Source organism: Ictalurus furcatus, chromosome 24 (assembly GCF_023375685.1).
Source record: "Ictalurus furcatus strain D&B chromosome 24, Billie_1.0, whole genome shotgun sequence".
Taxonomy (NCBI): domain Eukaryota; kingdom Metazoa; phylum Chordata; class Actinopteri; order Siluriformes; family Ictaluridae; genus Ictalurus; species Ictalurus furcatus.
Genome location: NC_071278.1, coordinates 11,075,204 through 11,089,147, shown reverse-complemented (window position 1 = coordinate 11,089,147; position 13,944 = coordinate 11,075,204). Strand labels below are relative to the sequence as shown.

General features: G+C 41.1%; 1 protein-coding gene across 1 annotated transcript; it reads right to left on the bottom strand.

Annotated features, from left to right (window-relative positions):
* Positions 1–144: 144 nt before the first annotated feature.
* eif3ba (eukaryotic translation initiation factor 3, subunit Ba) lies at positions 145–13,439 on the bottom strand. The gene is made up of 19 exons (XM_053612318.1): positions 13,217–13,439; positions 11,805–11,997; positions 10,500–10,619; positions 10,068–10,125; positions 6,225–6,353; positions 5,928–6,085; positions 5,094–5,225; positions 4,929–4,995; positions 4,711–4,757; positions 4,347–4,557; positions 4,152–4,224; positions 2,607–2,729; positions 2,431–2,509; positions 2,095–2,233; positions 1,849–1,974; positions 1,663–1,740; positions 1,462–1,570; positions 894–1,006; positions 145–805 (listed from the first exon to the last, which is right to left on the bottom strand). Exons 1-18 carry the CDS (start codon positions 13,317–13,319, stop codon positions 906–908), a joined length of 2,046 nt encoding a protein of 681 aa, XP_053468293.1. The 5' UTR covers positions 13,320–13,439; the 3' UTR covers positions 145–805; positions 894–905.
* Between the last annotated feature and the right edge of the window lie 505 nt (positions 13,440–13,944).

Genomic DNA, 13,944 nt, shown 5'->3' with positions numbered 1-13,944 from the left:
CATCACAATTACATTACAAATCATGCCGTACTGAAAAAACATGGGCTCTTTGCACATTAGATTAGACTGCTCAGTAGGATTACAAGCCCCAAGGCAAAAAGCAGTACTGATCTGACTGGGAATTAGAGAGAGAGTCTTAAGCAATGCTGTGAAAGTATTTAATTTGCACCTACATGTTTTATTGGCGCAAGACAGTTACACATATTATGATACCCAGAACTGAACCCTGAAGTAACCCAGAAAGGATCAGGCAACAGCTATAACACGTCAATGAAACACATCAAAGTAAAATGCACAATAATTAAAAAAAAAAAAAAACTTTCCCCAATATTTCACTGTGGATTTAAAAAAAAAAAAAACTCCTGACAAAAGGTTATATTTTATTCATACTTTATTACCTTGTTGTGCATTTAATATCAGGTAATCTGAATGGAGGAGGATACAGCCCACTGTAGCGCACGCTAGAGTATGTGTTAACCCTAAATCGAAAAATCTCTAGAAACACAATGTCTTTCTTCCACATGGAGATGTAAAAACCTTTCATGGCATGCCAAGTCATGGTAAGGGCCTTCTGAAGAATTAAACGTTCAACTCAAAAGGCAAGAACCAGAGGGTAAAGCCGCCAAGTGCTGCTCAGGGTGAAGGATGGACGCTCCCAGAGCTGGATAACGGGAGCAAAAAAGCAGCAGTCAACAGTGGTACGAAATTCTCCTTCCACAGCAACCAGTATTAAAAGGCACTTGGCTGGATGTTAACAAGGAATTTGTTGGAGAGAGATGCCCGGTCCTCAAGAATTAAAACGGTTCTGAGGGAAGGGGGAAAGCAGAATGACGACTGGGTTACTGTCTTTGACACAACAAGGTACTAACTGCAGACTACGGAATATTTATTACCTGCTATAGGGACTACAGATCTCCGATTGGAATGATTTCTTCATTGATGAAAAACTCAATGGTCTCCTCTTCCCAGTCTTCGACATTACTGTCCAGTTCATCAGTGTCCACACCTATAACAAAAAGACAAACGATTATAGATCATTTACAACTTAAAAAGTACTTTAAAACTTATGATATTTAATGTCCCAAAAGGCCTTTATTTTACTTATCCCAGTTTCCACTGAGAAAAATGACACGCTATCAGAAGAGTGGGCGTAGCTGCAATTTAATTAGCTATCTCCTTCAACCTAAACGTATCCATATGCACATCTGTCGCCGCTTGGTTTTAACACAGAGAACTCGGGCACTTTTGTCTTGTCACAGACACAAATTCAGGACGTGACGTTATGCGAGCTGAATTAGCATGCCTTTCCAGTCACAAGACAATTCGGTTAAATTTAGCCCGTGAAAATGGCGCGGATGTGCTAAAAATTGTGTTTGCACCTCTCCCTCGCTTGCGAAATCTAAAAACAGATGCTGACAAGTGGGAATTTCGAGACACAGCCATAATCTCCAATGAACAAACCTCCTCTGAGCTCGAGGCGGAGAGGTCTCTGCTCCTGATACATCTTCATGGCGGCCTCGCGGTACTTGCGGTAATCCTCCATCATTGCACGTCTCTTGTCGACCAGTTCCTGCACAGCACAAGCAAACAGAAGTCGGTCAGCTGTATCCAAAATGGATGAACCAACATGACGAACAGAAGAGAATTATATTGATGGCTGACCTTTGAAGCCTTCGACTGGCTGAGTCGATCTTTCTGCTCGAAGATCTTGGAGTATTTCTTCAGGTCTTTCTTGATGGCCTGGTAAATTCAGAGAAATAACAAAATTGAGTGCTTGGGCTTGGTAGGAGAAATGTTTATTGTTTTTTTTTTTTATTAAGTAGATCCTGTTGTGCATTCCTGCATCACCTTTATCTGCTCCTGGGAGAGGAGAGAGGGAGGACGAGGCCGCCACAGCAGCTGGCAGAAACGGTCTTTGTTGTTTTTCTGCAGCAGTCGCCCTTGAAATGTCCACAGCCAGTACGCGTTGTCTACCTGCATTTGTATTAACATTTGTACTTAGTTGCAGAGAACAGAAAAGAAAAATAAAGGCAGTGGAGATGTCGTCCCCTGCCCCTCCATCCATAGATCACATTAACCCCACCCCAAAATTACCTTGTGGCTCCACCAAGAAACAGAGGTGACAACAAATCGGCCAGTTGGGTCCCATTCCACATCAGAGGCCATGTAATGCTCAGCGATGTTCATCATGGTGCAGTCTGAGGTGTCTACGAACGCCAGGGCACCGTTCATGCTGTCAGCAAGAAACGGAACAATTCAAGTGAGCAAGGGGGAAAGAAAAGTCTATTCTCAGTAGCTAGTGCTTAACGCTCCTGGCTGAACCTTCGCAAGAACCTTCAACTTCTCAGCCACACGTTTTGTATTCAAACTGAATTCTAACTTCTGCAGAGAACATGCTGACGTAATGTGTTATTACACTCAAGTACCAACCTCCTCAATCCAGCCAAGACCAAGAACTGACCCTGAGGGCTCCAGAAGATGCTGTTGGCCTGCTGTTTGTCAAACATTTCTGAAAAAAAGAACCCCAAGGTTCAATTTTTTAATGCACTTCACCAAAGTCGTGTTGTCAGAGATATTAAACTGCACAAGCGTACAGATATACTCACTGATCAAGTCGATTTTGCCGTTGCTCTTCACGTGGTAAAAAGACGCGTTGATCCTGGGGGATTCGCCATGCAGCACTGCAAACCTACTCCCATTGGGTTCCCAGGCAAAGGCAATGATGCCCTCTGTATCACGGATAAAAACTGTTACGTTCTTGCTTTAGAGGGGTTTAACCCCCTCTCAAATCTCAAAAAAAGCACACTACAAGAATTTCAACAAACTTCCTTGTAGTGGGAAAAGAAAGGACATGCTTCATCAAAACTCCTTTATAATAAACCTCAGTTCCTAGGCTTTAAATTTGTATAATTGCCCATATAGACCTGTCAGGATAATTACATTATCGACTTATTGTATGATATACGGACATGACCTCGATCATTTTTCCAACCTCGATATCGCCCATTGTGTTTACACGTGTGTTTGTTTATGTAAAAATGAACATTTTAGCCGTTTGCGCTGCTTCTGTCGTCTCGTCTGCTCCAGGGCTGTCACTTTTGCATGTTCGAATGCAAAAACTGTGTGTTCGAATTTAAGATGTGCAGCGAGCACTAGCACTGATTTTAATTAAAACATACTGTTGAAAAAAAATTACATGCAAAAAAAGATATTAACAATGTTTGTTTTTTAAAGAAGAAAAATGTAGAAAGAATAGTTCTAGCGTGTGAAACAATCCAGTCGTGGTCAGTAATGTTGGGGTTTGAGCCGCTTAATCTGCGTGAGCTGAATCTGAACAGTGGATGAACAGCGGTAAACTGAAGCGCTTTACTAGCGGGTTAATTAACTCACACAAACATCCTATACACATATGAGATTAATAAGACATTTACACACAACAAACACAATATTACTCGCTTCTGCACAAAATGACACTAATACACACGTGAACTAGGTAGAACGATAAGCCACGTCGTGAACACGCTCTTTCCGTAACGACGGCCTAAAACACCGACAATAAATAACTAAAGTGTAAAGAATTCCCCATATTGTATTACAATTTCTGAATATTATTTAGAATTAAGAGTTCATTGCTCTCTGAAAGGATGTACTGGCATTATTATGCCGTTTTATTATCATTATATCGCTGGCATTAAACAAACAGTCTTAAAATGACACTAATATCGATTATCGCAATTATTTCTGGGACGATATATATCGTCCGACAAAAGCAGTGATCATGACAGGCCTAATAATTCCTTCTTCAGAGACTTTTAAAGGAGATAAAAATGGAGGCAGGAGAACATGGAAGTGTCTCACGTTCAGCTTAATTGGGCATGAATACTACAAAACCTTTAAAAAAAAAATGAATTAAGCCAAAATAACTTAATTACATACAATATAACGTATTGCTCCACTGTTTGAAAGCTGGAGAAAACTACACGAGATCAGTAGTACATAAAAAAATATCTATTTTCTCATGGTACCAGTCCATCTGCTACAGATGCAGTACAGAGATGATTAATTCTCAAAACACTACAGAATTTATTTAAGCAATGAAAGGGGGAAAAACAACCTGAAAAGCTGAGCAATCCCTCCCACTCTGTTGTTACCTTTCATCTCCACAACATCCACAGGAACCTGCTTCTCCCTCATCCTGAAGATCTCAAAATTTGTGACAATCCCCTAAAGTGAAAGTGGCATAGTTTAGAACAAATCATTGCTTCTTGTACTTACAGATGAGGGGCAAAAACACAAACACCCCCCCCCCCACCCCAAAATAAGCTACACCTCAGTGAGCTTCGTACCTGTGTTCCCTTAGGAGTCCTGTCCACCTTTACGCAAAGATAGTCGCCGTTCTTCTGCCAGTGAAGTTTGCAGTCCACCACATTAAACAGATTGCGTACTCTGATCTCGTTCCTGGACGGAAGCTGCATGAGTGTCACCCTCGCCGGGATATCTTTGTCCTCGGGAACCCAGAACGCAATGATGTTATCACCGGGGGACCAGGAGAAATCTCTGTAGAGGATTAACACAATGAGTGTTGCACTTCAATTCGTTTCTGATTAATCAGAATGTTTATTTACACACACAAAAAAAAGGGTACAATACTCCAACACTACTTTCTCATGTACCATTTCATTTTCTCCACATTACAGTACTTGGACTTACTTAATTCCGTTTATCTTCAAACTCTTCTTGTCCAAAAGACCCATTGACTATGAGAAAAGCAAAACATTCAGACACATCTGAGCGCACATCGACTATAACAGGGGAAAATAAATTACACCGGCTACAAAGCTTACAAATTTCGAGATCAGCTTGCAGGTGAGAAGGAAAAAACAAACAAACAAATCAACCCACACCCAAAGGCCTAATGAGAAACTTACCGGTGTCTCGTAGATGCTGAGGGTGTCCTGAGTCATCCTAGCAAAGAACTTCCCGTCTGGACTCCACCTTAAGATATAATGTAAAATGATCGAGTCATTACAACTAAAGGAATCTATATGAAACCTCCACGTATATGTGCACACTGAAAATGTACTTCTACTGACTTGAAGATTGGCCAGTGGGCAGAGCTCTCGCAGTGGAAACCTCTCTTCTTCTGGCCAGTCAGAACGTCCCAGATTATGATGGCCTGTGGATCATCTTTCGTGTCCATCAGGGGACTAAATGTAACCACATACCTGCAAAAAAAAAACAAAACAAACAAAAACAGAAAAAAAGAGCTGCTTTTAATTTTTTTAAATAAGCATGCTTTACAGAGGATGCACCCAGTCATAAGAATCAGTCTTGTTTTTTTTTTTTTAACTACAATCTGTGAACTGAACCCCGCGCCCCCCCCCAAGATAAACAAGGAGAAACAGACTGTGTTTGCGCTGTATAATTTAACAGCAATGTTAGCTTTCCTTTACGTTTAAGCTACATCGAGCATTGATGGCTGACTGCAGGCTAGGAAGTCTAATAATGTTGGTACATAGACCGCACCAGTGGGCAGCTAATGCTCTTAGTTTTAGGCCTGAATGCCTGATGATGGTAGCTACCATGGCCTTACTGGACTCATTAATATAGCATTACTGAATAACTCCCTAGTCCGGGTTGCGGTGGTTTAAATTAAGCTTGAACCCCTGTATAGGTTTGCGAGTGAAAGGTTTTCTTCTTCAATTTTACAGATAGAAGATTCGTTCTCATCATACAACCTCAGAATACGATGTTATTCTTTCCCTAGTAAATCCAGAACCTTTTCCCTTTACGACGTCTTTTTGGCACATCCGATTTGCCAGCATTACTGCTCTTGAGCTTTGGGGCCATTATTAAGCAAAATAATAAGGGTTACTTGAACTCAGGTTCTTTGCACCGCATAAGAAGACTATGTAGGCTACACAAACCTCTCACAAGGGGAGAAGTCGATCAGCTGCACTCCCTGATGGCTGAACCGCTGAATCTGTTTGAACTTCTCACCACCCCACAGCGCAATGCCTCTCTGATGGAACGTGGCCAGGTAGGTGCCTTTAGGAGACCAGCGCACGTATGTTTCTGTCCAGCGCTGAAAAAAGACACACGTGTATATTTTATATATATATATATATTATATATATATATATATATATATATATATATATATATATATATATATAAAAAACATTTTTAAAGAGAGGAAGGGGAAGGAAAATAACATTTCTTACCGCTCTCTCCTCAACCTCAATGGGTTCCTTGACGTCGTTGGAAAAGATGCCTGTTTTCTCACCAGAATCATAGATCACGCTGTACTGATCACGGCAGTCGGGGTCCTCCAACCAGTGGCGCAGATTTCCCTGTGAGGCAACAAACCACAATTAAACATTTCTGCCTTTAGCTGAGACTGGGAAATCAGATGTGTATTTGTCTCTACAGAAAGAAAACAAAAACATGATACACGGTCTAGAGCAGTGGTTCTCAAGCAGGGGGGTCGGAAGGTGGACGAAAATTGTTTTCAAGAAAGAAAGGGGGGAGGAAAAAAAAAAAAACACGGTCAGGGCATTATTTGGGTTCTGTGTATTTTATTGCTTTTCAAATATAATGTGTATAAATGAAAAACCCCACATTCCCCCTCCCTCTGCATTATCTTTTTGCTGGGGAGAGGCGGAGCTTAGCCTGCCTTTTATCTAGCTGTCAGTACAGACCAGTGGTGCCAATTTAGCCACTTTTCAGACCCCTTTAGCAACTTTCTTGCAGAAAAAAGCACCTAGTGACAAATCTAGTGACTTTCTGGACAAACCTTAGCAACTTTCCAAATGTCACCAGTACTGTAAGTGCAGACCATTTACTGTCCTGCAAGCGTGAGGTCTTTCTTTCCTGCTGCTCTCACACCTCTCTCTGCGTCCACTCTGTTCAGTGAGGGGCCGAGAGCCGGAGATTTAACAATGTCATGGATAACGAGACGCGCCCTTCGTCCCAATTTACATCATTCGCATACGAATGTTTTTAGAACGCAAGACGAATGTAATGCAACATGTTTTACGTGTAAAATAGTCCACGTTATTACAGCCTAGTTCTCTTGTTCAAAGTAGTTATAGTGTTCAGAAACATTTTTGATCATTCATGTTCCATACCTGTCCGCTATATAGTTTTATAAAAGTTACTTTAAAAATCATAAAAAAAGTAAATTAAAAAAAAAAAATACAAAAACACACACAAAAATCTATCTGTAACAGATTATAAATAAGGTTATATATATATATATATATATATATATATATATATATATATATATATATATATATATATATATATATATATATATATATATATACACACACATATATATATATATATATAAAAAAACAGGGAGTCGGCCACTTTAAGGGCTGACTCAACCGCAAAATCCTTCCAGTGCACTGGAAAATTCATTCCCTAAAATAATCCCACAATGCACTGCTCCCTGGATTTTGCATCGATGCTCACTATGTTCCATTACTGGAAATCACATAATATTTTCTAAAGCTCGGGGAAATAAATAATAAATAGATTGTTTATTTACTTATTTATTTATTTTTAAAAGGCAGCCGAACTCTCAGCCAACTTCGTCTACAAACATAAGCAGCTTGTTATCGTTGTTGTAGCTCTCAAACTCAGACCTGCAGACTGACAAGAGGTGAAAAAGGTGATGTGTTTATGAATAAAATCCCTGTAGGGGGGTCTGGGGGCATCCTCCCCCATAAGAACATTTTTGTGATTTTAACATGTAAACAAAGTATTCTGTAACACTTCAACAAGAAGCTAAAGGGAAAAGACAACATGTACTTCGAGTAAAGAAAAGAAAAAAAAAAATCCACACATTTATTGACACCAGGTCATTTGAACATTTTGGCATACCAGCCATGTTGGTTTGGCAGTGTGCCAAGAGGGCATGAGAGTCCTTGTTGCATACCCCACTTAAAAACATACTGTGACCATGGGAACCTGCACTGGACTCCCTTCACCTGTTTTAGCCTCAACCTTCAGCCAGGGCCAACTCCATCTGTACCTCAGCCCTGACTCAAGCTGTGCTACATAAACATTCCTCTCTCTCATTCTGGAAAAGACCTGTCCAGATATCAGCTGGCTTCAGACCTCTTATTTCATCAACATAAAAAGTTTGTTAAGGCCAATCCCGACTGCACCCGTCAATTTTAAATAATCCGCCAGAGCCGGTGTTTCGTTTTAAAGCAAAGACTCCAGCGCACTCGCCGATGGGAAAATACCAGAGACGTCCTCCGCAGCGATCTATAGACATTTATAGATCAGTGTACATGACCAAGGTGAAGCTCATACACAAATATGAAAAGCCACATTATTTCACGACTTTGAAACATGAAACTGAAGGAAAAAAAGCTTCATAAATTTTACAGATTAAAGCTTAACAACAGGTTGGGAAATGTTTGATGGGGGTAACGTTAGGAAAAAAATGTATGACGAGGCGCTGCACCAAAGATGTTTTATTGGGAAAAAGATCGCGACGGCTCGAGAGACGGCTGTAGTCTCACTCCAGCGTATGGGAAATTAGCCCATTTCTGATTCTTGTGAGGTTTAGGGGCCATTCACGTGGCGCGCCTAAAAACACCTGCTCTCCGTGTCTGCCGTTGCTATGCAACCATGAGCTGCGCTTTCCATGACGACGAGGAAGTTTCAGCACAGGAGGGATTTACAGCACTACAAATCCCTTGCAGTAGGTCTGTTACTAGATTTATTTATGCGAGGGGGCGGGCCCCCGCCGTGTTTGGGTGCACCCCAAACTTAAAGCATGTAGAAAACACAGAATTTCACCGATGAATCCAAGAGCTCCGTCTGGACGGTGGGAGATTCAAAGCCTATTTCAGAGTGGACAAAGAGAAAGGGTGAAGCCGATTGGTTGGTTCTGCAGTGCGCTTTTGGAATTCTGAAAAGTCTGGATTTTTTCCATCTTGAAAAACGAGTATGTCGCACCGCATGAGCGGCGCTCTCTATATAAGCGCGTCTACATTTAAAATAACCATCTTGAGTGCGGAAAAGACGCGATACGTGAATGGCCCCTCATTATGCTTGCAATTTCTCCTGCCCCCACCGTATATTCTATATACGGTTTGTTGGAGTCTTCAATGGGTGTTTAATGATTTTTTTTAATCCACTAGCTCACCTACGATCCTGCTTGAAGAACAAGGACAGAAACGCGTTTGATTAAGTTAACAAATCTATAAGATAATGTCAGAAAGACATCGGTCCTGCCGTTGTTGATAAATACCAGTGGTAACATTTTTACAACGTGAATATGTAGGAAATTGAGTCATCAGTGTCCCTATGTGTAGTGAGCCAGGATCCTTACCAGTGCCTCAACTCGTCTACACCATATACCCATATGTGGGCGGCTGTGGCTCAGGTGGTAGAGCAGGTTGTCCACTAATCGTAGGATTGACTGTTTGATTCCAGGCCCATGTGACTTCACATGCTGAAGTGTCCTTGAACCCCAATTGATGGCAAGCTAGCACCAGCTCTGCCACCATTGGTGTGTGTGAATGGGTGAATGAGAACCAGTGTAAATCGCTTTGTAGAACCACTAAGGTTATTAAAAAAAAAGCGTTATAAGTGCAGACCATTTACTGATTCATAAAATAGGGAGCTGATTGAGACACACCCAGAGTAATGCCTGGTTTATGCTTCCATTGTATATATATATAAAAAATAAATAAATAAAAAAGGCATTTTAGCTGGGGTGGAACGCTGCACTGTGGAATGTAGGGAAAACAACAACAACAAAAAAAACATCCGACATGCCTGCTCAGCTCCACTGTGATTGGCGCCGTTGTGTTTAAAACGAATCTACTGTATTTCTTTAACTGTGTTTCCTATTATGAGGTGAAAGTGCTATTCCTTTGAGTATCAAGTTTAAAACTATAAGTTGACGAATCATTTACCGGCAGGTACCGCCCACCTTGACTGGTAAAATCCAGAGCCAAAGAATAATAATATCAAAGAATAATAATCTATTGTTCAACAAAACAGGGATGCTGGTCTTCTGTATAAAAGACACTCACAAAATCTTTGAAGGGCTGCTTCTCAGGCGCTTCCCATTCATCACTGATCGTCATGTACCTGCATAACAGATGTGACACAATATACATGAATACATTTAAACACCCCACTAAATACAAAACTGAACTCGTCTTTGTATCTTGTCAGTTCCTATCGATGTCAACGGTTCCGTATCACTTTTTAAAAAATCCTGTTTTTCCTGTAATCTTCAATTCCCACGTAATGACTTCTAAAAAAGTGCATAGCTTTGTGATTACAACATGCGTACGTGATCTGGGAGAAAGACGCAGTGTTAACTACCGGCATCAGGTCATGGGTCACTACCCCACTCATCTTAGCGCATCAGTGATCGTCAGGCATGTTACACAAACAAAAATAAAAAGGCGAGTGCATGAAAGTGGAAGGAAGCAGTAGTGAAATGGAGCTGAGCGTACTTGTCGAAGTCAGTGAACAGGTTGACGCGGAAGGTGTGCTGCTTATCCAACTTGTAGCCATCGGCATTCTTCACTGCTTCGTGCGCGTGACTCGGGACAGAGTACTCCAGAAAAATGTACCTGAAAATGTACACACACACACACACACACACACACACACACACACACACACACACATTAGCTATTACTGAGTAAATACATTCGAATAATCTCCCATGGTGTCAAACTGATGAAGGGAAAATAATCCAGGGAAATATTGTGTCAGAAATAAGGCAATAAATAACACATGGCAGTTTTAATAAGTCGATCTGATCCAATCCTATTTGTACAGCCATTTTATTAACCGACGTGGTCGTGATGAAGCTTTACAGTAATCCGGATGTACATGGGTTAATAGCAATCTGGCAGTTACCGTGCGTCAAAGTCACTTTGGTCAGAGCACGATGGCAGTGTACTGTACCTTCTCTTAATTAACGACAATAAAAAATTGTTTGTTTGTTTTTTTACTCTACTTCTGGAAAACCAAGAACAAAGAAAGCGCATCAGGAGTGTTTCGCTTTTTTATGTTCTTAATCAATTCATGAAGCCGCTGTAAACTTTACGTTGCATGTTATATATCGTAATTGTACAATGCAAAGTACTTTAAAATATTTGTAAAATATAACGCATTTTGAGCAGGCAATTATCTTGTTTTATTGTAAATAAAAAAAGCCTGACAAAAACATGTCACTGCAAAACACCCATAAATAGTGTGGTTTATATTTTCTTTTCTTTTATTGTCTCTCTCTATCTCTCTCCCTCCGTCAGCTACAGACATTTCATCCATCGAGTCCACCATGTTTTCTTCCTGACACGCCCCTGACTCGGAAACTCTGGGCTCAAAGAAAATCCAGAGTTTCCCCACTCGTGACTGCGATGTGGCAGTGGTGTTCATGAACTGATATTTTGGGCTGTTTTACAACATTCATATCTTAACACACACTAACACTAATTGGCTAAAAAAAACAAACAAACAAAAAAAAAAAAAAACACCTTTATCCTTAGAATATGACATCTGCACTCAACTGTAGGTCTATTCAATTTGATAATAAACAACTGCACTTCCCAGAAATAAACACACATTTTAGGCTCATGTATCACCTTTCCTCAGTGGAAGATCTCACCTGGATACTGTCGAGCTGTACCCAAGATCTCCAATCAAGGTTTCTGAGAGGTTTTTTCTTGTCATCATCACCACTGACTTGCTCATTAGGGATCTACTACATCTACATCCTGATATACACTCTCCTTATACATCTTATTTACCCTTTGGTCTTTCCATCTGCTTCTGGGTAGAACTCGTTGGTGATTTTGCCAAACTTGGAGAAGATCTTGTGGATGACGTTCTTTAGTTTCTCCAGACGATCAGGTCCTACTTGGGGAACGTTGTCGACAACGACGACCGAGTCGATGCCATCAGCCTCTTGAGGTTGCTCTCTCAGGACATCTTCCAACAGCTCTGCATTGGGGGAGGGAGGGGCAAAAAAAGAGATTAGGTTCAGTGAACATGACAAACAGTACCGCCATCTTAGAGACTTTGTTGTTAGATTTGGCGACTTTTTGGACCCCTTTAGAACTCAATACGGCGCTCTAGATCATCGCCGCTCCCCAACGCCCGACCGCATTTCCTTCACCACTACTCACTGTCAAGCCTTTGTTCTTTTTGTGTCTTCTCGATAGAACGTAAAGTGTTTTGTGAACGTGTAAATGTTTAGTTAGAAGTCTCCTTTCTATAATAAACCAATTATAACCCACTATTTTCTGTTCAAATTATGAACTAAACTCTATTCAACTCCACTTTATAATATTCAGAGTGAACGTCTTCCTTCCTCCTGTACCCTAATTTGCAATTTGATATGCAAATGACCGTGGCGAACAAATTCATAATATGCAAATTAGTCTGTGGCGTCACCTAGCGACAATTTATTTGAGTGTGTTATAGCTACTTTCCCCTGAAGACAGCTGACAACAGCGCTGGTTCAGTGAACACGACGAAGCTAGCTAGCTAGATAGAAACAGTAAGGGTACAAAACGAAGAAACAAACACGCCAAAAATAATAGAAAATTAGGAGCAGGAACTAAAACCAGACTATTATGGGGTGGAGGGTGGAGACAAGGCTAGGTGGTGCCTGCTCATGGGAGATAAGGCAACTAAATGACCACGCTTCTTACACTAAAGAGAGAGTGTACTAAGGCTTTAGCTAGTCTTGCTAACATGGCTACTAATATAGTAAACAAATACTTAGCTAATTTTAAAGAGAACACATTTACCTATACTTTAATTCAGGAAACCGTGTTAGTTTAGCAGCGCAACCGCTAGCTAGTTTAAGTCACAGGGTGTTGAGCTGAATCCCAAACAGCTACGTGCTCCCTAAACAAGTGCACTACACATAGCTGGTTATAACGGCACCCGCCCCCTAGGTAGCGCACTACATAACGAACACGGCGTCATTTAGGATTCAGCCCAAGGCCTAAGCGCTATGAAAATGGCTGCGTTTGCTAGCTACATAGCTCATCATTGGACATCCGTGGCAAAGCCAGAAACAGTTTAAGAAAGCTATTGGAGTTTCGCTGTATAAATAAACAGTATTTAGGCTGGTTTTGGGATGAGAAGCAGCTCGCGCGTGATGGCGGGGCCTGGATAAAGCCGGCTGGTTGGTTGCGTGGAGAGACCTTACCCTGATCACTGATGTCATCCTCAAAGTCCTCGGGGTCGCTGAATGAGGGCTCCTCGCCTTCATCAAACTCTACTTCAGCCTCCATTTCTTCCGTGCCTCTCATCGAGGTGAATTACTGCGTACCGCTGATTTTAACCGCCTCCGTTACAGGAGATTTTCTCGCAGGACCATGTGCGCTACAGCCGGCGCTAACCACCGAGAGAAGAGAAGGAACGAGCCATGTGGGCGACACGGACCTCCCCGACCATAAACTGCAACAGGAACCTAAGTTTAGTAAAAAAAATTGTGTGTGTAAATATTTATATATTAAGCGACTTTATAAAATTCTTTAATTCTAAGTTCTATATTCATTGCAGTAAAATTAAGCTTGTCTAAATCGTATCTAAAAAGAGCAACCCCCCCTATTTTGTGTGAACTTGGTTTCTCCCAGTAAAGCACCACTTCCTGTGCGTATGTATAGCGCGCGACGCAGCGTCCACATTCCGCGATGTATATGCCATACACACGGGCGACATGTATATAAGAAGTATGTGTCTGAGGTAGTTGAAGATCTGTGCAACTGAACGGAAGTCGTTTGATCTGAGCGACGCGATGTGTTTCGGAGAAGAGAGATAATAAAAGACAGGTGAATATTTTATATAATAAAAGTGCTGAGGATGACCGTTCCTAGACGTTTTTTTTTTCTTTCTTTCATCATTGTAGAATAGGATTAAACAGACATTTACAGT